The sequence below is a fragment of the Dermochelys coriacea genome, chromosome 17 (assembly GCF_009764565.3).
Source record: "Dermochelys coriacea isolate rDerCor1 chromosome 17, rDerCor1.pri.v4, whole genome shotgun sequence".
Taxonomy (NCBI): Eukaryota; Metazoa; Chordata; order Testudines; family Dermochelyidae; genus Dermochelys; species Dermochelys coriacea.
The window spans coordinates 5102418-5126703 of record NC_050084.1 but is presented as its reverse complement, the minus strand read 5'-3'; the positions used below and the strand labels follow the sequence as shown (position 1 = coordinate 5126703).

Below are 24286 nucleotides of genomic sequence, written 5' to 3'. Positions count from 1 at the left end.
GGGTTTAATGCAGCCCTTTATGGACACCAGGGAATTCAACAGAGGGTGGCTAGCCTGGAAGCAGCCAATTGCTTGTGATTCAACTGGTGTAAAACAAGTGATTAAAGTACAATTGACTGAGTGTGCCTGACAACCCCCATTCTTATGGAAAGCACTAAGGATGTTTAATAACCAGCACTATAAAACCCCATCTAAAACAAAATCACACTTAAAAGATTATTGCAAGAATGGTTTCTGGGATCAACAAAAATAATCTGTCAAATTTTCCTTTTTAGAGGACAGTATCAATGTGACTGATAGTCCAGGTGCGATCAATAAACACCATAAACCCAAGAATTTGTGTAATGTTTTGCTTGTTTTATAGAGGGAGACTTACAGTGCCTATTACATTATCATAATTTTCACTTCAGTCTGAAGTTTAAGTGCACAGCTCTCACCCCACCTAAAAGAGGTTAGAGGCAAACTTTCCCACATACTGAGGCCAAAACTGGGATAAAGATCCAAAAGTCTGATAATTTCAGACAATTAGACATCTAAAATTAATGGAGACTGGATAGGAAATAAGAGTTTAGTATTAAGGAAAAATCTATTGTTCTTTTGCTTGACTTGGAAGCAAGCTGCATTTGGCCATTTCATGTGCGTAAAACTGCATTAAACCCAGTCTTCCCATACTGATCATTTATGAATTATGTCAATGTCAGTAAACAGTTATTCCATAGAGACAACAATCTGCACCATTTTATCCTTGATAAGATATTTCTATTCACTTTTTTCCTCAAATGAAACAGATTACCTTTCTTTAATGTTCAGTAATTTATGATCAATGACAGCATATACACAATCTGAATCAGAGATCGACACTCTGAAAACCAAGCCATTCATTTCAGTTATTTGAGGCAGAAGAGCCTTCTAGTGGGCCAGCTGCTCTAATCTCTCTACAACTATATTCTTGTACATAAGTGTTATACTCCACAAGCGCCTTTTACATATATTTGTACAGGTATTTTACAAACACCATCAATTGTTTCCAGCAGTTTTGAGTTCCAGCTGAATTTTCCTCTTCTTCCAGTAACAGTCTAAACATCATTTCAGTTTGTGTATGCAAATTCTTCTCCTCTCACTGATGTTTCTCTATTCAATCACCATATGAAGAAGCATGAACAATTTAGTAATCTGACTTCTTCTTAAGTCTTCTGCTCCAGGATCTCAAAGCAATTTCTAAATTTTCATGCATTAAGTTACACAGCAGCTCTCAAGGAGCAAGGGAAGTATTATCCGCATCTTATAATTCAGAAAATGAGGCAGACATTTGAGTAATTTACTTAACATGACAAATAATTGGAAGGGAAAAGAACTCACTTATCACGATTCCAATACTGTGCTTTAACTGCCCTAGTAGTGCAAACTGGGAGAAATTCTAACCCCTTTGATATATGCTACTAGGGCTTTTTTGTTTGTTTTTTTAATTTTTAAACTTGTTTTAGAATGGGTTTCAGTTGTCAGTATTTTGTCTTTTTTTTTTTCTTTAAAAAAAGCACACCTAACCTTGACTTAGTTGTAGGAGCTGATTTCTTATAACCACAGCTATGGCACTGGATAGATAATTGTCAAAAACAAGGTCTGGTTGTCTGATCCACGAATGTAGACATTTTTAATTTGCTTTTTAAAAAATATTTCTGACCTGAATGAACAGGGTTCCTGGCTCTGATGGAATTGAGAGGACAAATCCAAAAATGACAAAAGATATCTGTAATTACATTTTAAAAACTCAAATACAAAGTGTCTGATAACACAATAAGAGTCCATATTTTTGATTTAAAAAGTCAGGTTACAGAGACAGAAAAAGGTTCTCTTCTCACTGTCTTTATCTGACAAGTAAACAGCTTGATTCCAAGCAGGGGTAATTTTAATGTGAATTCCTTAATATGTAATTAGCGACACACAGCTGACTCATCAAAACATGTAGGGACACAGGCTCAGACATATAAAGATAAATTAAAAGTCGCTGGTTTCTACATATGAAAACTGAATAGGTAAACAGAGAAAGTTGCCATGTTCTTTTCTCCACTTTGATACTCAGATCTTTATTCTGAATCTGGACCCTATTCACTTTACATGCAGTGGTTTCACTATACCAAGCAGTGATTACTGTTTAAGTATCAACAGTCAGGAATCAAAATCCATAATTTGGATTCAGAAAACATGTCACCTTAAACCAGGACCAATGTACCAGAATAATTCTTATTGTGTAATGGCTTTTAGTATTCCTCGAACAACCTTATAACTCATTAACTGCTGGTTTTCTTTAGGAGGAAAACAGGGTCCACGTTCTGTCACATAAGCGTAAGGGAATCGCAGCACCCACAGTCCGTCAGGCGGGAGGGTTATTTCCTGTTTCTCAGGGTAAAATGTAGGGCAAGGCGGAGGTCCTGGTTGAACCTGAAAAACAGAGTAGGAAATATGTTAAGTATTTTAAAAGATTAAAATCATCAAACTATTGGAATAAAACCCTCTCAAATAACTAAATCCACACTGGTCTAAAAAGCCTCTACTAAAATGAGGTTTGAAGCCACTTTAGTGCATTTCTAGAAGACAGTATTTAAATGCTGTTCTTTCCAGAAAGGAAAAGTCTCAAACCCGAGTGTGATCAAGATGCTGAATTTAAGATAGCAGATTTGGCATCAGATCACTAAGGCCCTGTCTCACACTACAAAAAAAAAAAAAATTGAAAAAAAAAATCTACATTTCGGTATCCAGTTGCATCTGTGTAGTGCAGACAAAATTAAACTGTTTCAACTGTGACTCAAATTGTTCTACCACCTTGGATTTTTCAGGACTGTAGCATGATTCAAGAGCACTTAAAATATTGTTTGGTATCAACTGCACTAGAAGACTGAGCGGTGTCTTAACCAGGTCAAGAATGGATGTGGTGTAATTGTTTCCTTCAGCATATTAGATTTTCACATGGTGGACAAGGGCCTTAGAAATCATATCACTTATGGGTATCAGTATCACTAGTTGATTTAGCTTTTTCCTTGCCATTTCATCCACATTTGCCCCTAAAGAGGAATTTTGAAATACCATCATTAGGGCCTGATTGTGCAGTTCATACACAGGCAAAACACATGGAAGTTAAATGTGAGTCTGAAAGGTTAGACCGCAAAACCGTATCTTGACCACTGAAGTGAAGTTACTGCATTTTGTGTATATAATTGGTGCCTTTTCACCGCTGTGTGTAACTTTAATCATTACTCCTGCTGCTTGAACTTGCAAATCAAAAAACAATTTAGTATGTGGGTCTAAGGTCTTCTCTAAAACAGATTCCCTTTGCTTTGTAGGAATATAGCACTGGAAGGGACCTATTGAGACACTGTGTCCAGTCCCTTGCTATCACAGGCAAATCAGTCATACAATCCCATTCTTAAACTTATCAAGTTCCATCTTAAAATTAGATAGGTTGTTTGCCCCCATTACTCCTATTGGAAGGCTGTTCTAGGACCTCACTCCTCTGATCAGACACCTTGTAAATTTCCAAACTACAGCTCTCAAATAGCTCTTCTCCATCCCTGATGCCCACGCCCAATGCATTTTTGAGAGACATCATATTTCCTCTCAGCCTTAATTTTGCTAGGCTAAACAAGACACCTTTTCATCTCCTCATATAAGATGAGCTTCCCATTCCCAAGAGCATTCAGTTAGCACTTTTCTGTTCCAGTTTGAATTCATCTCTTTTCAACATGGGTATATGAATGATCCCAGAGCATTAGGGAAGTAGATGGTTTCTCCCCAAAATTGATATAAACATACTGTGTGCTAGCTGCATTTCAGTGGTGCTGTATTATTTACTGTAGGTACCAACAAATGACATTTTTTTGCCATATTTTACAAAGTGCTATATAAATGGTAAGATTATTCCATAATAGCGTACTACTGGAAAACACATCTTGTTCATATTTCATTACTTTAAAAAAAAAAGTAAGTGGGCACATGTACCAATTTCAAATATCAATCTCATTTTCTCAGCATCTAGAAATAGATGAAAATTATATCTTTCATTCTACAGATTATCTGTCCCGAGTTCAGAGAAGAATTGAAGATAAAAATCCATCTTAGCCATGAATTACCATTTTTCTGTGAAGATATTTTAATTTTTAATTCTTATGTTCCCAATGCTTAGCAGTTCTTTTTTAAAAAAAGATTATTCTGGTGCATTTTCTGTGGCATATTATTTAAAAATGTCTTTTCAACCTATTGGAACCCAACTATGTCATCTGTGATAAAATGTGTATTAAGAAGAAAGTTAGGCTGACAAATGCTAAAGTAACAACAGCCTTGGAGACTCAAGAAATATTTGTTTACAGAACATGTACAGCATTTGCAACTACACAGCAAACTTCCCCACAGCACCATTGTATTCAAACCTGATCTGTGAGGACTCTCCCTAAAGAATGAGAAGAGACTTCTCTTCATGCCCCATTCAGTCCTTGGCTGAACATATCAAGGAGCATTCCCAATGAGGTGGTCGTTTACATGTTGTCTGTCTGCTGAGAATTTCTGAACTGGAACTGGCCTGGGTGAAATGGGTTTGGTGGCAACAATCCAACAACTTTTGGCCAGTACCAATTTGGATTGACCTAAAGAACATTAATTAAATCCTGGTTCAGGTTGAAAGGAATTATCTGGATTATCTACTCCTACCCTCTGCAACAATGAAGGATCCTACATTCCTTTGTGTGTCTTTTTGTCCCACAGTAAGCGTTGTTAATACACTTTTTAGAGTTACATTTTGCAGTTCCTACAGTCACTTACAAATCACTAGTTTCAGAGTAGCAGCCGTGTTAGTCTGTATTCGCAAAAAGAAAAGGAGTACTTGTGGCACCTTAGAGACTAACAAATTTATTAGAGCATAAGCTTTCGTGAGCTACATCTCACTTCATTTAAATGCATCCGATGAAGTGAGATGTAGCTCATGAAAGCTTATGCTCTAATAAATTTGTTAGTCTCTAAGGTGCCACAAGTACTCCTTTTCTTTTTACAAATCACTAGATTCTATTTTTAATTTCTTACCTGAGGTGTCAGTATGATCTGCAGTGGAGCATCTGGCACCACAACAAAGAGTCTTATAAACTGAGCATAATATGGTTTAAGTCCTCGTCCTTGAGTTGATGAGAGGATGTATAAGGGCATATCAGAATTAAGGGCTTTTATAGCTGATTCTTTTGGCCCACTTCCCATCACCTTCATGACTTTCTCTGGCCCTGAACACATGAACCTCCGACCACGGGCGTCTTCATATTCAAATCCAACAAAGGCTCGAGCTATGTCATCTCTCCGCCTCCCTCTTCCCATTACAACTGCACTTCGTTTGCCAGGAACAGCTTTATTAGGAGCAGGCCAGGAATTAGTGTCCAGATCTCCCTCATCTTCAGCTCTTGTCCTGATGACAATGTCCCAAGGCATTAAGTAGTTTGTTCCTGGTATGAAGCCCTGTTGGTCTAAGCCCGTGTGAAAGTTATAAGCCTTAGCAGGGCCAAGTTTGACCAGTGACCAGCTAGAGAATTTGGGAAGAAGCCCCTTAGGGCAATTAGAATGGAGCATGCCAGGAAGATACTCAACAGTGGATGCCTGCCGATCTACCAAGCTTGGCCTCTTCTCGCTTTTAGACTCTGATGCTTGCCCATGAGTCTCTGCATTGTCTCCTCCACCTTGAGGATCAGCTGGGTAGGTGCCCAGGCTATCTGTCGATTGACCCAAACTAAGGGCTAAACTCAGGCTTGTGCTTTCTCCCTGGGTTTGAGGCTCTTTTTCTTTAAGTTTCTCAACTTCTCCTTCTAAAGGGGCAGGTGAGGTCTCATTCTTGGCTGGTGCTGGATCAGGTGTACTTGGTTGAAATATTGGGAAGTTGATGTGATCCAGTTTCCCACAACATTTCTCTTCCAGCAGCTGTGAAAGATGGAACACAGTTAACTTGTCATCTGTAGTCTCAATGTTCACATAGCTCTGAATCATAAAACTAACTGAATGTAGTTTAAGATAATAAGCTATAATATTAACAAATCAACGCAACATAGCCTCAAGCAAATATTTAGAGGCTCTCTTTCGGTGAAGTGGGAACCAGTGCACTTCTGAATGAACTACAGACACTATGCACATAACTGTTATGCTTAAGCCTCGTCTACACTCTGTTTTTGTACTACTATAACTATTTTTGTTAGGGGTATGATTTTCTACACAACCAGTTAAAAATCAGTGCACTCTCTAGGATAAAGGATAAAGGATGAGGATAAAGTTATATTGGTATAAAGGTGCCTTACACCTTCCCTTATAAGCTACACCAATACAAGCACCTTGATACTGTAAGAACATAACAATGGCCCTACTGGGTCAGACCAAAGGTCCATCTAGCCCAGTATCTAGTAGGCCATCTTCCGACAGTGGCCAGTGACAGGTGCCCCAGAGGGAATGAACAGAACAGGTAATCATTAAGTGATCCAATCCCTGTCACTCATTCCCAGCTTCTGGCAAAAAAACAAAAACGATACTATTATTGCTGAACCCCTAATAGAAAGTAGGGAATTGTACTGCTTTAACTATCCTAGTATAGTCAAAGTGGTACAAATTTGTAATTGTAGAAAAGCCCATACTTTACTGCTTTCATGGAAAATGAATAGGTTGTTCACCAAGCTATTCAGATGGCTTGGGTCTGATCCTGCAAGGTACTGAGTACTCAAATGCTGTTAAGGCAATAGGAGTAAGCTGTTTGGGTCTTACAGGAGCAGGATAAGAAAAAGGTAATATTTACAAAGAAGGGAGTTTTAGGCTCTCTCCCATGCCCCCTTTTCACTTAGGTCTCTCTCTCCTTGGGATCAGAGGACTCACTTTTCTTCCATCAAATCCCTCCTTAAAACAAACTAACGCAAAGACAGTTTTAAAAAAGGCAGTGCAGTACTTCCATGCCAGCTCTAATTCTTATTGAAACACTAAGTACTAGTTGTGTCTGCACTGTTTTGTCTGTCTCAGACCTAGACTCCGATTTTGAAGCCTGAAGGGACTGTATGATCATCTAGCATCACCTCCCGCATAACACAGGCCACAGAATCTTTGCAGGAATTCCTGCATCGAGCCTATAACTTCTATTAAAACTATAAAACATATATTTAGAAAGATATCCAGTCTTGATTTACAAACATCAAGTGACAGAGGATCCACCACATCTCTAGGCAAATTACTCCAATGGTTAATTACCCTTGCTATTAAAAATGTGCACCTTATTTCTAGTCTGAATTTGGCTAGCTTCCGCATTCAATCACTTTTTCTCCCCCCCCTCCTCAAAGACACTTATAGACCACAATCAAGTCACCTCTTAACTTTTTCTTTGGACTCTTTAGGATCAGCTGTGCCTTGTTTGTACAGCACAAGCATAGCTATGGCTTAATAAATAATATTTCCTTTTGAAGCAAAAATGGAAAGCTAATGATTACCTGATAGAAGTCATAATTGGCTGCTTTGATATCAAAGGGATCATCCCGGGGTGCTTGTTTCCTCCCACAGTTGCAGGCACCAGTGGAGCGAGCCCGGCTGTTGTGATACAACACTGGAGGGTTTCTATCTGGCTCTGGTTTTTCCCCTGAAAAAGTAACAAGATTAATTGGAGTTTGCTTCACCCCATCTGGAGAGCTACTTGTATAATTTAGCTAACTTCAACCCTCTTCTGCAATGATCCCTCACGCTCCCTCCCTCCCCCGATTACTTTCCAAAATTGCCAATTTACCATGCAACTTCCCTTCCCAGTGTTTGTTATACAGCCAGTTACAAAGGCCCTTTGTACACACTGAGCTGCCTTTCTTGCCAATTGATTATTATGCAGGATGTGGAGCTGCTATGTAATAATTTATGTCCCACCCGTTTGATTGATATTGTGTTTGCTATATGACTGCAAGGGGTTAATTCAAGCAGAGGATAGATAGTCCCCCATTTATCAATACTTAATAGACAATGCAACTATCATTTAGTTTAAATTTTACCTCTGACCAAGCAGATTTCAACAATCTGGCTTGGGAGTCCCCATAGGGGGATCCAAGCAGAGGAAACTGGAACAATGAAGTTTGGATGGATAAGAAGATGGTCTCTGAAGGACAGGAAAAAATGAGGCAAAGACTGCTGGGGAGTAGACTGAACCCCAATCCCTGGAGGCAAAGGGCTCAAGAATAAACTAGGACTACCTAAGCCTTTAGGTAAGGCAAATATGCATATAGACCTTTTATTGTGTTGAAATCCTTTTTTCTCAATATGCCTTGTCCTACTGTTAAGATAAAACAATACATTGTTTTGTATGGCTGTTTTGGGTCACTGTGTTAACCACAGGAGCCCAGTCAGGCCTGCAGAGTAATCCTGCATAGCACAGAGGATGCTGTAGCCCAGTGACCAGATCTCAGAGTGTGAAAATTATGTTGTCCTTTTACCAGGTGAAGGCAAGAGAACTAACACATGAGGGGATGTACTCAGACAGGTTCAAAGGTGCAGCTAGGTCTTAACTATGACACTTACAAGATCTTGCTTGAAAGGACAAATGGTTCTTCTGGCTATTTATATATATGCCTTGAAAGTTCTATTCCTTGCACAGTATGGCTCTACTTTAAAATAGTGTTTCGCACCTCCCTAGGAAACCATCTTTCTTACATCCTTCCTAGCAGGAAACATATGTCCAACTAGCATGGAGAGAACCCAAGTAATTAATGAGTCCAATCCTGCAACCCTTTTTCACACCAAGTAGCAATTAGTTTGGGGGGAGGTTCTAAATCAAAGTTACATTGGGGGGGAAAAGTGATGACTGAGAATAGGGTATGGAGCCTTTAACCTCTAGATTACTTGTTCTAATACACCTGTTATCACCATCCGATCACTGTTTTTTGTCCTCTACGAAATGAGTTTGGTGGTCCCATTCCACGAATACATATTGCATACACCACCACTACAACTGGCAGTCTCTGCACAGACAGCAAGGACTGAACAGACCATGGAAACTCAACTATATTAAATTCCTGGGAGTGGAATTACCTCCCAATCAGGATTAGGCACATCAGTAGGGGGAATTAAGGGAATGCTGCAACACGGCCTTTGCTATAACTATTCCTTCAATAAACAGAGAAATGGAATATAAACCCCTCATTCCTGCACTTTTCATAACATTAACATTAGTCACAAGACCTATTTTTAGAGTCTATGATTTACTGTACTTCATAGTATTTATTTTAAAATAAAGCCAGTTTTAAAATTCAATGGCCAGTCAGATAAAATGTTTTCCTATGGCTTAAAACTTGTAAACTACAAAAGGATCCTAACACAACTGAGCTTAGTTACCTGATTTTGGGAGTAAGTGAAATTTATGCACACAGTGCTGATCAGTTAAACTTCGCTCCTCACAAAGCTGATGCCCGTTGCTCCAGAACTTGTAACAGTCTTCATGAAGTTGCATGGCATACTTGTGAAAGGCTGGTCCCCGGGCATGCTGGCTGTACACACGCAAGGCTTGTGCTAGCTGATTTTTATGAACTGTCATAGTGTAGTTGTGGGGCAGGTTGGACTGGTAGGCACTGTGGGCCATGGGGAGAGCCTTTTGGCAACGGTTTTCAGAAAACTTGGTGTCTATATCTAGGTACCCCTCCAAGACTTTGATGCTTCCCATGATTTTGGAGGTCAGTTCCCCAGCGGGGGAAGCTGGGTCATCATCTTTCCCCTCAATGGCAACTTCATACAATTTCTGAGCTGCAGCAACCCACTTCTGATATGTGGGAAGCTCAAAGTGAGAGGGCTGAGGGTTTCTCCCCACACTATCATCGAAGCCTTTTTTACTTAGCACCAGCTCCACATGCTGCCACAGGAACTCCTTAAGGGTGCAGTCCACCAACTGCCCAGAGGAACTGGAGCTGCTACTGCTACTCTCAACATGGAAGGACAGCTGCTGCCTCCCATGTCTCATCATCTGATATCTCCTGGGCCCCGCCAAGGTGGGTGCCAGCAAGGAATCTGTCTCTTTCATTGTGCAGTTGCCTCTGAGCTGCTCCAGCAGCATGGCTACCGGGTCCTCTCCATCCTGGGCCCCACCAGCCACAATGTAGACAAAGGCCTGGTTAGCAGGCACAGTGAAAAGGCAGTTGATGCTCTGGTTGGTCAGCACCCGACTCTTACGGAAGATGCGGTAGATCTGGTCCTCTAGGGCATGCTGCAACCTCCTCTTGGGTGAATGCTTCTTGGGCGGAGGCTTCTCCAGCTGGCCACAGAGATCTTGCCCCCTGCCTGGTGGGGGGTCCACCTTCAGGGCCCCATTAAGCTGGAAGAGGAAGAGGAGGCGGGGTGGGCACGGTCTGCAGTTGAGCTTCCACTCCTTGCCAACCGGGCAGTCCTTGATGGCAGCCTTGAGGGAGGGCAGTACCTTCTGCCTCAGCCCATCCAAGGCCCTGAAGACACGGTCATAGGTGATGTCGAAGGAGCAGGTGGGGTGCACCATCAGCAGGATGTGGCAGACGGAGAAGAGGTAGAGGAGGCTCAGGCAGTGCAGCTTCTCCTGGTGCTTCCAGAACTCATGGGCCTCGGCATGGGGCAGCGGGGCGCCAGTGGGGTGGCCGAGCCCCGGCACCCTGGCGTCCCCGGCGCTGAGGTCCCTGCAGGCCTGCAGCAGCTGGGGGGTGTCGCAGATGGAGGTGAGCACCAGGTACAGCACCTTGCTCTCCTGGCTGTAATAGGCCTGCAGCAGGTTGTAGTCCTGGGGAGGAGGGGCGGCGGCCTCCTCCTCCTCCTCCTCTCCGGTCCCGAGCTCCCCGCCAGCCCTAGGCTCGGCCCGGCCTGGCCCCGCGCCCTCCCGCTGGAAGAGGGGGAAGACCTGCCGGTCGCACACGGTGCTCACCAGCGCCGCCTTCTCGGAGCTCAGCTGCAGGGCCGTCTTGCCGAAGATGCCCACCACGCACACCACCGCCGCCTCCTCCTCCCCGGGGCCGGGGGGCGGGGCGCCCGCCCCGCCGCTCCCCTCTGCCCCGCCGCCGCCCCGCAGCAGCTCCCGCAGGCTCACCGGCACGGTCATCGCCGAGGTAGCGCGGCGCCCCCCTGGGCCACACGGCCTTCGGAGCTACTGGGCATGCGCCACAGCGGAGCCTGCGCGGTAAGTCCAGAAGCCGGTGGGGTTCCTGCGCATGCTTACAAGTCGGGCCGCTGCTGAGCAGGCGAAGCCCTCCCCCTGCCCTCAGACGCTGCTCCGTCAGCCACGGGGGTTGCTCGGTTGGGTGGGTGCGGAGGGAAGGGAAAACGATGCGGGAAACTAGGGCAGACGACGTCCAGGGAGCCGATGGGTTATCCCCCATCAAACAGCAGCACCCCGCGGAGAGAGGCTATGCCAGGAGATTTGCACCCAGCAACTCTCCTTCCAATCACCCACAACCCAGAGGAAATATGTACCTAGGGGAGCCTAACTTCTAATTCCATCCTGCAAACAATGGATTAGTACTGTAGCCCTTCCAGGGAAAAGTGGGGTGACCTTTCTAAGCTATGGAACTGAGCAGGGATCTGACAGAGCTTCCTACTTCAACTTGCAAAAGCCACATCAAGTGAAATTCTAGGGGCATTTCCGCTAGTTCCAGCTCCTTCCCCCTTGAAATTTTGCATACGAGGGTGCTGGAACAATTTTTATAGTGAGAGTGCTGAGAGCCATTAAACCAAACTAAACCCTCCATATAATGGAAGCCACTGCAGCACCCCTAGTTCTAGCACCTATGTTTGCATATTCAATTAAAAGGAAAAACCTCCAGCCTGTCAACATTCATGTTTATTTTTATATATAAAAAGAATGATCAGGGCTATTTTAGTGGTTTAGTTTCAAGTTAGTACAATAGGAAATGTGTAATCACTGGTGGAAAATATGCAGTGTAAACATGTAATAATTATAATCAAGACTGGATATTGGCAATAGGAGTTTAAGGTGGCTTATAGTAACTATGTATTTGTTTAGGAGCCAGGCATGTTCCTTCCATTCCTATAACACCAGTTAGGACCTCTGAGCTTTCCATTTTGAAGCATTTCATTAATAATATTAGTTAATTATCACAACTTTCCTGTGAGGTCAGTATCATAAGCCAAATTTTGCAGATGGGGAAATTGAGACACATTTAGTGACCATGCCCAAGGTCACATAGCAAGTCAGTGGGAGAGCCAGGAACTTAGGAATTCCTCACTTCCAGTCCCCTGGAACAGTATTGTCTCACATTGGGTATGTTAATGTAAAGACAAGCCAAAATGGTACATGCTAGAAAACAGTAATAATACTTTCTTATTGAGCCACATAACTATTATTTATAAAACTTTTGCAAACCTATTTGTTACTGGAAACACTGGAGTCTTAAATTACTTCCCTCTTTTGAATTTTTTCCTTCTATTTCATTAGAAATATTGCCAAAGTCATCTTTAAAAAAATGTAAGACAAACAACATTACATTTAAATTACTTCCAAGTACATATGCATCTCTATCACAAAAAGACAACACTTTTTGGAAATTTCAGAAGTCAATGTTCAAAAGGACCAAAGAGACCTCATTCTCTTCTCGTCCTTTGAAGAGTTACCCCAGTGTGAAGTCAGAGGCACATTAGGACATTCTGGGGAAGGCTATACCTTCGGTGGATAGAAGACTTCCCTCTTGAGGATCATCAAAATGGCACTTTTATGTGTGCTAAACTTATTTAAAACAACAAATTCTTTATCCCTCAGTGATATAAAATTGGGGCTAGACAAGTAGCGACCTGACCCTCAACTGACATAAAAATGTAGCAGCACAGGTCTAGTTCTGTTCATCAAAGCTGCTTGCAGTATGTAACCGAACTGGAGAGGGAGTTTTTGGGTGAGCCATCTGTTAAAATAAGAACCAAGTTAGAATTTAGATTTCAGTAACAAATAACATAGTGAGTAATTCTTATTCATTGCATCCTACGTCTAAGTGAACAGCTAGTCTAAGAGGATTCCTAACATGTATAACATTTTTAATCAGGTTTCAGAGTAGCAGCCGTGTTAGTCTGTATTCGCAAAAAGAAAAGGAGTACTTGTGGCACCTTAGAGACTAACAAATTTATTAGAGCATAAGCTTTCGTGAGCTACAGCTCACTTCATCGGATGCATTCGATGAAGTGAGCTGTAGCTCACGAAAGCTTATGCTCTAATAAATTTGTTAGTCTCTAAGGTGCCACAAGTACTCCTTTTTATTTTTAATCAGGTTTTTTTCCAGTGTCAGAAGCAGTTGTATTTTTAGCTTATTGTTTTTTGGTGCCAAAAAAGCTGCTTACCACCATGATAGTCATAGTCTTTGAGAACCTCTGTGTAGTCTCACTTGTGGGGTGTACTCCTGCAACCACTGAGCCTCAGAGACATCTGGAAAGCAGCACCTTAAAAGAGCTCCACTTCAAGTGAGCCCCAAATGTTTGGAATCAAAGTTATAGAAGTGCCAGCCAATCCTTATCACTTCAGTTCCTCCTCCTAAATTTAAAAATCCTATGAGAAAAGAACTTTAAGGGAGAAGGGAACACAGGGGGAGACTCTGTAAGGGTGTTCCCCACATGTAGGAGGATGCAGAGGCCATGTTTATGAGGAATCCTGTAATGCTGCTGCTGTGCATCTAATTGAGCACTAAGTTTTGCTTTGAATTAAATTCCAAGATTCAAGTTTGTTTTGTACGCTACAAATAATATTTACCACTTCTAGCATTCTTTACATTCTCAAAGTACTGAACATATATTAACTAAGTGGTAGGTAGCACAAGGCAGTAGACTGGGTATCAGTCTTCTGTGGTCTGGGTATCAGCTGGCTTCTACTCCCAGCTCTGTCCATGACCAGCTGGTTGATTTTGGTCAAGTCACATCACCTTTCTATGGCTGTTTTCTCATCTGTAAAATGGGAATAATGACCCTCCTTTACAAACCACTAAGATCTATAGGGGGAAAGTTTTATTAGAGATAAGTGTCACTATTATAAGTAGTAGTAATTATGGGCTCAGCTGCATGAGGCACACCAAGAACTTTCACCTCCCACTGCCGAGCTCTAGAGATAGATAAATAATATTTTAGAGCAATATCTTATATTGGGCTTTTAAAACTCCGACCAAACTTTATGCAAAAAGAAACCGACTTAAACACAAAGTCTTACCTGAAATTTGCGCCTCAGTGCCTGTGTCATTATTGGAGTCAATCCTGTGCCAGTTTCCATGTTCTCTTTGTTAGTTAATGGAGTTCCACCAGGACTCCTGAAGAGATCATAAAAATTGCAAGGGGCATTATTCTTAGATTTCTGATTAGTTAAAAAACAAAAGAAAACAGAAACGAAGTTACCTCTGAATATTGACTTTCTTAAGATGTTTTCGAAGGTCTATTTGATTTTTGCTGGGAGTGCTGATAAAAAACAACAAAATGTTAAAACCAACTTATTTTTCAAGTACTATCAATGATGATTATTATTCTGAACATATACCATCTTTTCCCTGTTTGACATCAAAGAACGTAGAAAGTTCCTTACATTAGGAGGTTTGTCCTGGGAGCTTGTAGGAGCTCGGATTTAGGTCTCAGATTAATGCCTTGTAAATCTGAGACTGTAATTAATGCCCTGTGCTTCTTCATTGGTGATCCTGCCTAAAATTAAAAAATAATCAAAAATACATTTTAAAACACCCCACAGAACATACAATCTATTTAATATTTATACCCTGCATGTTTTTAATGCACTATGGTTCATCAACTGTTTTGAGTCATTAAGATTTAATGTACTGTGGACAAAAATTGCCATTTTATAGAAGACTCCTGTGCACACATTGTACAAGGAAAAATATCCATACATGGTTAAAATTCATAAAGCTACAGGAATGCTGGATGCTATTACCCTAAACTAAAAAGGAACACACCATGCATTGACCATGGCACTCTCTGTGGCCATGGGGCAAGTCATTTAACCACTCTGCCTCAAATTCCCTTCTGCAAACTTAGGATAACAATATTTACTCACATATCTTACTGCGGATTTGGAGATAGGATTAATCAGTTGATGAGCCCAAATTCAACTTTGGTGTGCCCACTAAAGTTTCTGAATGAACTCTACAATGTTTGCAGAGAGCATTTAAGGTTTAAATACATTGGATAACTGATTATTAGCTGAAATCTAAAATCTCTCGTAATATAGTCATTGAACCACTTTATGAATTGGATTTATCATCATTACCCCAAAATGTGTTGTCTAGAACTAAACTATATAAAGCAAAGGAAGAATATGAATGCATAAATGATTTAAAACAAACATCACAGACATGAGCTGGAAAAGATCAAAGGGCATAGCATATATTCAGCACTTCAATAGGGAATATTCCTTGAGGCAGGAATAATAGGTGGTGCTTAAGTTTATTTTTAGGAGAATGTTTGAGAGTTTAACTGTCAAATGCAATTTTTCAGCTAACCAGAGTACAGGCACTAGCCTTGGTTAAAACTGTAGCCTGAAAAATTCAATGCATGGCTCTAAATGAGAATAAGAGAAGTTTTGCAGAAGTCAAGAAAGATCAGGAATATGATTCTGGTCTCTACAGTCCAGATTCTCAAAGGTAGTTAGGCACCTAACCGCCATTGATTTCATTGGATCTACAGCTGTACACCACCTGAGGCTGAACAACAATAGAGATTTCTTCACTTAGCAAATGTTTGTTTAGTAAAGCCATTAGCAGGGCCATACCAAATTCACAATCCATTTTGGTCAATTTCATGGTCATAGGATTTTAAAAATCATAAATTTCAAGATTTCAGCTATTTAAATCTGAAATTTCACACAGTGTTGTAATTGTAGGGGTCCTGACCCAAAAAGGAGTGTGTGGGAGGTTGTAAGGTTATTGTAGCAGGGGTTGCCGTATGCTACCTTTACTTCTACGTTGCTGCTGGCAGCAGCGCTGCCTTCAGAACTGGGCAGCTGGACAGCAGTGGCTGATGGCTGGGAGACCAGCTCTGAAGGCAGAGCCACCACCAGTAGCAGCGCAGGAGTAAGAGTGACATGGTATGGTATTGCCACCCTTACTTCTGCGCTGCTGCTGGCACGGCACTGCCTTCAGAGCTGGGCACCCGGGCAACAGCCACCGCTCTCTGGCTGCCTAGCTTTGAAGGCAGTGCAGAAGTAAGGATGGCAATACCACAACCCCCCGAAAATAATCTTGTGACTCCCCCGCAACACCCTTTTGGGTCAGGACTTCCAATTTGAGCAGTACTGGTCTCCCCCATAAAATCTATATAGTACAGGGTAAAACCACACAAAAGACCTGATTTCACGGACCGTGATGTGTTTTTCATGGCCGAGAATTTGGTAGGGCTCTAGCCATTAGTGGCAAGCATTTTTGATATGGTCCTGGGAAACCAGGAATTATTTTGTTAGAACAGAACTTCAAGACACAAATCCTGGGTATAGTGCACAGTCCAACCAACTGGACTATGCACTGAGAGTAATCTTTCTCCACACCAAAGCAAAGGAGTTGCTGTATCTGCTCAGCAGAACCATTAATCCTGCACTCAGATCCCCAGTGTGCACAGCGCCCCATGGTGCTGGGCTACCCAGCATATAGGGTTTCTCCAACTGCTGCATGAGGCTCCCGCTAATACACATTGGAAGACATTGGTTTGATAGCTGGCAGGATTGCCCCAAAACAGCACTATCCAGTTATACATGTCCTTTGATTTACCTGGTTTGTTTTTGTGTAATTCTGTGTCTTCTTTAGTTTCACATTCAGGAGATCCTTGAGAGTTATTTGTATGGGCCCATCTTTTACTGATGTAGTCTGAAAACAAGGGGAAGTTGGAACGAAGGGTAAACTCAGCAAATTGTATGGCTCTCATAAGACACGTTTCCCACACTACATATCAGAATCCAGCAAAGACCAACTCAAGAAATACAATAATTCTATAACTTCCTACCTGAAGTGCTTTTGTGCTATTGCCCCTTTTGAGTAGTATAGGTGCAGGGGGTGGTGGTGGTGGAGGAAGGGGAGGTGGTGGAGGTGGAGGAGGGGGGGCAGATGCAGGTTGCAGCACTCCTGCAGAAGGCAGGGATACCGGGTCTGCCAAGCCAATCTGTGCACAGACAGGAACAACTAGTAATGGTTTATTACACCTTTGACAAGGAGAGTTTTCTGAGGAACTAACAACAGTCCCATTCATCTGAGGAGAAAAAAAAAAAGACAAAATAAAGAATATTAAATTAATTGTTAAAAGAATAGGAATGTTTAGGGAATGGAGTTCATAACTTTCAGTAATCCAGGCCCATGATGTGCCCGCTATTGGAGTGATCATCCAGCCGGCTAAGTCCTGCCTTCCAGCCTCAGGGTGGCAGCATTTCAGTGATGCTGTATGCGTAGGGAACGTGAAGTGATTTGCAATGAAAGGAGCTAAAGCAGTGGTTCTCAAACCAGTGTGCTTTTCTTTTTTTTTTTTTGAAGAGCTCTGGTGTCAGCCCCAGGTGGTAGGTGCTCGTGCAGAGGGGCTGTGTACACCCAGGAGGCGGGGATAAAGGCGACAGCCAGAGCTCAATATCTCACTGGGAGGCAGCCCGGGCTCAGCCCCCCCCCAGTCCCTCACCTAGTGGCGGTGGGGCTCTGGCTGTCAGCCCCAGGGTGGCAGCAGCAGCGCAGAACTAAGGGTGGCAATGGGGCACTAAATCTGCTGCTATTGTGCTTCAGAGCTGGGCACCCAGCCACTGCTCTCTGCTCTGCCTGCAGAGCTGTGTGGCGGTATATGTACTTTGGGGGGAAGGCAGTGGTGAGCTGGAGCCGGTTCGCACCGGTTTGCTAGAACTGGTGGTTAAATTTAGAAGCCCTTTTAGAATCGGTTGTTCTGCGAGGGACAACCCGTTCTAAAAGGGCTTCTAAATTTAACCAGCCAAAAGTGGTGCCTTAGATGCCAACACCATGGGTGCTCCAGCCCTGAAGCACCCAAGGGGAAAATTTGGTGGGTACAGAGCACCCACCGGCAGCTCCCCACCCCGCCCCCAGCCCCACCTCACCTCCGCTCTGCCTCCTCCCCTGAACGTGCCGCCCCACTCTGCTTCTCCGCCCCCACCCAGGCTTCCCGCGAATCAGCTGTTTGCGCGGGAAGCCACGGCGGGCTGAGAAGCAGGCAGCGGCTTCCGGCTCAGGCCCAGGGAGGCGGAGGTGAGCTGGGGTGGGGGACGATGGGGGGCGTGAGGAGGGCTGCCTGCACCGCAGCAGGTAACCGGGGCGGGGGGGGGGGGTGGTGCGCAGGGGAACCGCTCCCCGCCCCAGCTCACCTCCGCCACCCTCAGCGTGAAGCCGCCGCCTGCTTCTCAGCCCTCCCAGGGCTGATTTGCGGGAAGCTGGGGGAGGGGGGCGGAGAAGCAGAGCGGGGCAGCGCGTTCAGCAGAGCGGAGGTGAGGTGATCTGGGGCCGGGCGCAGGGTGGGGAGCTGCCGGAGGGGGCTCTGCACCCACCAAATTTTCCCCGTGGGTTCTCCAGCCCCAGAGCACCCATGGAGTTGGTGCCTAAGGAGCCACTTTGGATGTGATCAGTGCGGGGAGTGGCTGCTCCCCCTGCTCCTCCCCAGCTACGCTTCCCTGCCCCTAGGAGCCAAAGGGACCTGCCAGATGCTTCCTGGGAGCTGCCCCAGGTAAGCACCTCCAGGACTCCCCACCTCGTCCTCCAACAGGTGCCTCTGGCTCTTAGGGGTGGGGTGGGCACCCACCATGGTGGCCCACAAGACCCTCTAGCCCGGTTCTGGGGGCAGGCAGGGGGCAGACGAGGGGGGTGGAGGGGGCAGAGGTCCGGGGGGGAGGTCAAGGAATGCGGGGGGTTGGATAGGGCAGGAGTCCCGGGGGGCGGGGGTGGGCAACGACCCCCTTGTGGGGTGAGGAGAGAACCCATTGTTAAGATTTTGGCAGCTCATCACTGGTGGAAGGGGAGGAGAAATGACTGTAAATACAAAAAAGGGGGGGCCTGATCAAATAAGTTTGAGATCCACTGAGCTAAAGAAATAAAAGATGGGCCCTATAATTTCCAAACCTGAATATATACATTTCTCTAGCAATTCTATTCTATATTAGGGGTGGGATTTTCAAAAGTACCTCTGTGACTTGTGGGCACAAGTTTCATTGTCTAAATTAATTTGATCATCAAAACTTAGAGAGCATTCCCTACTTTTGTTTATATGTAGTGTCTGACCCCATTATATTCTACTAAACTTCATTGGAGGACATATTTAGGCCATAATAATAATAGTTCCTCTGTTGTTAGGGAATGTTATGGGCTGGAGAATTTTTAAAAAGGCAGAAAAGTTTGACCAGTGATTCAGACCCCACCCCTAAAACTTCTTCCATTTCAGCAGTTCCCTGAACCTGCATGTAGCCCCCGAAATTTGGGGGAGGGGGACTCTATATAGACATAGTGGTTTCTGAATGGAGCAAGTTGCAAGGCTACAGCTTTCATTTAAACAGCATCTTTTACTATGGAAAATTACTAACAACCATTATAGCCAAAACAGTGAATATCTTTTAAAAAAAAAAATATTTCTAAAAATATTTTACCTACCATTGTCGCAAATACCACCTTCAGTCATTGGAAGATGGAGCAAAACATAACTCTATTTTTTCCAGTTTGGGTACTTTGTGTAGTTAACAATGCTTTGCTCTGTGTATAATCAATTTGGCACACAGAGTCCCATTGCCAGATCAGGGTCTTATTCAACCTGTTTGAGCGGGTCTTTTAGTCTCCATCACTGACCACAGATCTTTAAATGCTTAAGCCACTGTTATTCAACCTTTTTGTGGACCCCCTAAGAAGTTTTGAATGGAGATGTGAACCCCTTTGGAAATCTTAGAAATAGTCTGTGGACACCCAGACTGAAAACCACCAGCTTAGCAAATATGAGAAAAATCACACGGCTAATGGGACTACACGTGACTGACCTGGATCACTCCTTGTAGTCTGGAAAATTCAATTTCCAGCTTTTCCACCTGTTGCTTCAGTATGTTCAGTTGCCGCAGGTAGAGTCGTGAAGGAAATATGGTGTCTTTGATTACTTCAAAACTCTAAGCATCACAAAGAAACCAGAGGACTATTTTCTGAGTTAAACACAATGAGTGAAATATCAAAAGCATCTAAGGGACTTGGGAGCACAACTCACACTGAAAGTCAGTGAAAACTCTTCTGATTGTATTCAGTGGCATGAAACAACATGGATAGGCCATTTCAAATCTGGTCTCATTTTTTCCTTTCCCATCCTTTGGACAGAGTACACCAGAAAAGCAGACCTGCTACATTCAGAAAATCTCATCTTATTATTTGCTAATTTTGAATGTTGCAGGTGGCTGCAAACGGGTAGACCATAAGAAACTGAAGGATGGACCACATTTCTTTGGAAAGGTGTGATCCTGCAGATTCTCAATAAAGCTTCACATTTTAACTTTGAACTCTACAGTATGTTTTTTGTCCGACCCATCAGGATCATGCACTAACATCTCCTAGGCTATTAAGGATTGCAAGCTGGGTTCTAGGTCATTGCAAATCCTCCAGATATTGCAATAAAGTCTCCAACTTCACATACAATCTCAATGTCACCTTAATTTTGGGCATTTTTACCATACCTATTCCCCAGAAGATACCTCCCATTTGAACCTTAATAATTCCTTCCAAACCTTTCACTAGACATAGATTCACCAATAGCTACAATTGAACTTTCACCTTAATTTTGGAGTTAGGTGCAGTACACATGCACAGAGTGCTATGGTAATCTCAGACAGGCAGAAATAGAGATTTAGAAAACATACCTGTGCAACACTGTTCTGGCACCACCAGTACAAAGATGATGCTGTCATTGCCAAGGGCCTTACTGCATCCTTTACACTTGGGAGGGCTAATGGCCAGAAAGTGCTACTTTGGCTGTGGGGAGGATTTGGAGGAAGACCATCCAATAACCTGTGGAAGAAAATTTCAAATTTAACTTTACAAGTAAGTAAATCATTTTAGCCATCCAAAAATGTAACTGTGGTCAGTCTGTTGGTCATTTAGAAGTGTCAATGTAACAGGTGAGTTTGGAGCAAACATCAGTGCAAGGGAAGGGGATGGAAGGAAAATTTGTGTTACACTATAGGGAATATTCCTGTCCTGGCAAAGGAATAAGATCTTCTCAACAGGTTTTTTCAGGCTCCAACTACTGAGATTTTCTGATAACTCTTTTCCAAGCCCCATTTTCTGAGGCATTTAAAATTAAATTGGATAGGAAGGACACTGGAAGATGTACAAGAGGGAACAATTCTGCAGCAGCTAGGCCATGAAGTAGATGGGACTCAACAGGTCTCCTCCATTTCCAATTTCTGTGATTCAGTGTACTTTTTGGAACTAGCAATGGACCTATGAATTGGGTTAATGAGAAAACTAAATGTAATGTGAGCTTACCTTTGAGGGAGAGGATTCAAGCACTGCAGTTTACTGACATCTCCCTTCTTGTTCATTAGAAGTTTTGCACGGGCCCGCAGCTTCCGCCGTCGTTGCTTATACTTTGCCATTATTTCTAGGGAGCCAAGTTCAAGAGCAGTTAAATCACTCTACAAGAGTGTATAAACTTGCTTTTATTAAAGAGCAGAGCTACCGCAAGAAGGTGGAAAAAAGGAGGGATGCATGTCAATAATCCCACTTCAAGATATTTGGAATTGTCTTGTTTGAATAGAAGTAATGCTTAGAAGCATGAAGAAATTAATACCTCCTTTAAAGTATTCCTGCGATCACCTGGACAGAGTTTGTACATGTTAAGACAGCTGATGGAATGATGTTGAAACTGACATTTTAAACTCTCCCATTTTAAACCATCCCATGCGAGTGAATATGGTGGAATTTTTGATAAGGGATATTGGGAAGAGAGGACAAAATCATAGATTTGGTAGAGGAAATCATCATATAATTCTGCACAAGATATGGAAAAATAATATATCCAGGACCTATGTAAAATGTATCGCTTGCTCCAAGGCTCCGCTTTGTCTTTTTTGATCTTTGCCAGGACCCTGGTGATGAGTGGAATCGGAGAGAACACGTACATCAGGCTCCCTGACCATGACAGTAGGAAGGCATCGGGCCTGGGTTGGCATGCCCCGAGCCCCGGCTGGGTCCTGTCCAGAACTAATGAAGAGTTCGAGAACTGCTACTAAAGGTAACTAAGAAAACTACTAACTATATTACAGGTTTTCAAAGTTTGCAAGAACAGAGAATGAAACAACGCTAGCCGAAGCAGCAGAAGTTCCAGCACCGTAACTGGCAGCAAGAAGGAACTCAGGGTGGGGTGAGCTGGCAGCACCCCTTATACCGCACCATGTGGATGCCACTCCAGGGGGTGCCAGAGCTGGCCCCCTACAGATACTGCTGAGGGAAAAACTTCCAGTACCAATGCATGTGGCGAGCACACATACCTCATATGGAATGGACATAAGCAAGCACTCAAGAAGAACCTTAGTAATTTGCATATCCAATAATCCCTATTCAAACAGCCATCTCTCCACACTGATCAGTTTAAGAGTAGAGAGCTGTAGTCAGGCCTCATAACGAAGAATCTATTCCCTTTACAAAATTCACTGTAATTATTTTTAGGTTGTATCAGAGTTAAAATTAAATCACAATCTCAAATGAACAGTAGGTATTCAGTGAAGCATTGTCTCTCATTTAAAAAAAAAAACATGTTTGTTCACTCATTTGCTATTCACTAATTTGCATTCTCGTCATTAGAGTGAAATGGACATGGGTCTAGTGTATGCATGGGGATCCGCAAAGCAATTTGGGACCCTTTGCTGTAAGAAGTCCCACAGTACCATGGCTATTATTACAGCTAGTTTGACTCTATTCACATGGCAGCCATTCTCTTCTCAACTTCATTAAAGAAGAATTTTTATTGTGGTTAAGATGCCAGTCTGGTGCTTGCACTGGGTTCAATTTTTCCAGCTGTAAAATGGGAACAAAATCCTTCTTTTCTCCCACCCTTTGTCCGTCTTGCCTAGTTAGAGGCAAGCTCCATGTCTTACTATATACAGTAGAACCTCAGAGCAATGAACACCTCAGGAATGGAGCTTGTTCGTAACCCTGAACAAAACGTTATGGTGGTTCTTTCAAATGTTTAAAGCTGACTATTGACTTAATACAGCTTTCAAATTTTACAATGCAGAAGAAAAATGCTGTTTTCCCTTTACTTTTTAGTAGTTTATGTGAAGCACAGTACAGTACTGTATTTGCTGCTGGGTTTGTTTTTTGGGGAGGGGTCTCTGCTGCTGCCTGATTGTCTGTTTCTGGTTCCAAATGAGGTGTGTGGTTGACTGGTCAGCTCGTAACTCTGCCGTTCTCCTGTGTATGTGCCCAGCACCTAGCACCCCGGGCGGGGCTCTGAGACGGTAGATAACTAGGACCCTAGACTGCACTGCTTTCCCGCGACAGGATACCCCCCAGCCTAGCAGGGCATGCATCACTCTGGGAGCCCCACAACGCCCTCAAGCTTTCCCCATAGGCCACCTCCCCAGAACCCCTGGGCCCTGACCCCCTTCGCGATTCACCCTTGTACCCTCACCCAGAGAGATGCCCTGCCCTGCTCCGCTCCGCCCCGCCCCCCCCTCTCTCTCTGCACCCCCCCTCGGGTGGGGTGGCCTGGACTCAGCCAACCCGCCCCTCTGTGCTCCCCGGGTGGGGGAGGGGGTTACCAGTCACCCCAGCCACTCGGCTCACTCCCTCCTTCCCTTACTTACCTGCTTATCAGTCCGAGCAGCCTCCCTGCAATTCAAAATCGCTACACTAGCCACCCTAAGCCAATCGCAACCCCGCTTTCTTCTGCCGCCCACGGAGCCCAACACCCGCCGGAGCTATACAAGCTCTGATTGGTTACAGCGAATTCAGGTCCAGCCAGTCGACGCCAAGAGTGTACGTGATCAGGAGAGGGAGGGGAAAGAACCAATCCCAGCATAGCTCTCATCTGCCATCAGCACATCCTGCGCCACACGAAGGAAAGCTGTCCCACGATTGGTTGGAAGGGTTTCAGCTCAACCAATCAGTTTGCCAGCTTGTTTGTTTTACAAAAATCCAATCAGATTAAAAAGTGGGAAGGGAGAAGCCAATATCAGAGAAGTGGACAAGATAAACGAAAAAGAGGCATAATACCCCCACCCCCCCGCAATAGACCAATCAGAAAACAGTGGTAACCCTGCTATCCAATTATCCATAATTTCAGCCAATCACAAATGGAGTCTACTCTCAGCCAGTCATAA

The 24286-nt window shown here is 43.6% G+C and overlaps 2 protein-coding genes across 3 annotated transcripts; both read right to left on the bottom strand.

Annotated features, from left to right (window-relative positions):
* Positions 1-1531: 1531 nt before the first annotated feature.
* Positions 1532-11093, bottom strand: SMG8 (SMG8 nonsense mediated mRNA decay factor). The gene is made up of 4 exons (XM_038375987.2): positions 9361-11093; positions 7482-7627; positions 5068-5943; positions 1532-2439 (listed from the first exon to the last, which is right to left on the bottom strand). Exons 1-4 carry the CDS (start codon positions 11075-11077, stop codon positions 2242-2244), a joined length of 2937 nt encoding a protein of 978 aa, XP_038231915.1. The 5' UTR covers positions 11078-11093; the 3' UTR covers positions 1532-2241.
* A 506-nt stretch (positions 11094-11599) lies between these two features.
* Positions 11600-24187, bottom strand: PRR11 (proline rich 11). 2 transcript variants are annotated; one of them, XM_038375988.2, is made up of 10 exons: positions 23771-24187; positions 21450-21564; positions 20822-20969; positions 19961-20083; positions 16963-17205; positions 16731-16826; positions 14543-14655; positions 14359-14418; positions 14177-14273; positions 11600-12890 (listed from the first exon to the last, which is right to left on the bottom strand). In XM_038375988.2, the coding sequence occupies exons 2-10, from the start codon at positions 21557-21559 to the stop codon at positions 12822-12824; spliced, it is 1059 nt and encodes a 352-aa protein (XP_038231916.1). In that variant the 5' UTR covers positions 21560-21564; positions 23771-24187; the 3' UTR covers positions 11600-12821. The 2 variants fall into 2 exon arrangements, with proteins under 2 accessions (XP_038231916.1, XP_043355590.1); XM_043499655.1 differs by having other exon boundaries at positions 11798-12890; positions 16963-17118.
* Positions 24188-24286: the final 99 nt, after the last annotated feature.

Bases quoted from the DNA above. Each gene is read 5' to 3' on its own strand.
- SMG8 (XM_038375987.2), bottom strand. From the start codon at position 11,077: ATGACCGTGCCGGTGAGCCTGCGGGAGCTGCTGCGGGGCGGCGGCGGG. The intron at 5,944-7,481 runs GTAATCATTAGC...CATCTTTCACAG, and splicing joins CCAATTATGACTTCTATCAG to CTGCTGGAAGAGAAATGTTG. The intron at 2,440-5,067 runs GTAAGAAATTAA...TCTGTTTTTCAG, and splicing joins AGATCATACTGACACCTCAG to GTTCAACCAGGACCTCCGCC.
- PRR11 (XM_038375988.2), bottom strand. From the start codon at position 21,559: ATGGCAAAGTATAAGCAACGACGGCGGAAGCTGCGGGCCCGTGCAAAA. The intron at 17,206-19,960 runs GTCAGTCACGTG...TTTTCTCCTCAG, and splicing joins GACTACAAGGAGTGATCCAG to ATGAATGGGACTGTTGTTAG. The intron at 14,656-16,730 runs GTAAATCAAAGG...TTTTAATTTTAG, and splicing joins ATTACACAAAAACAAACCAG to GCAGGATCACCAATGAAGAA.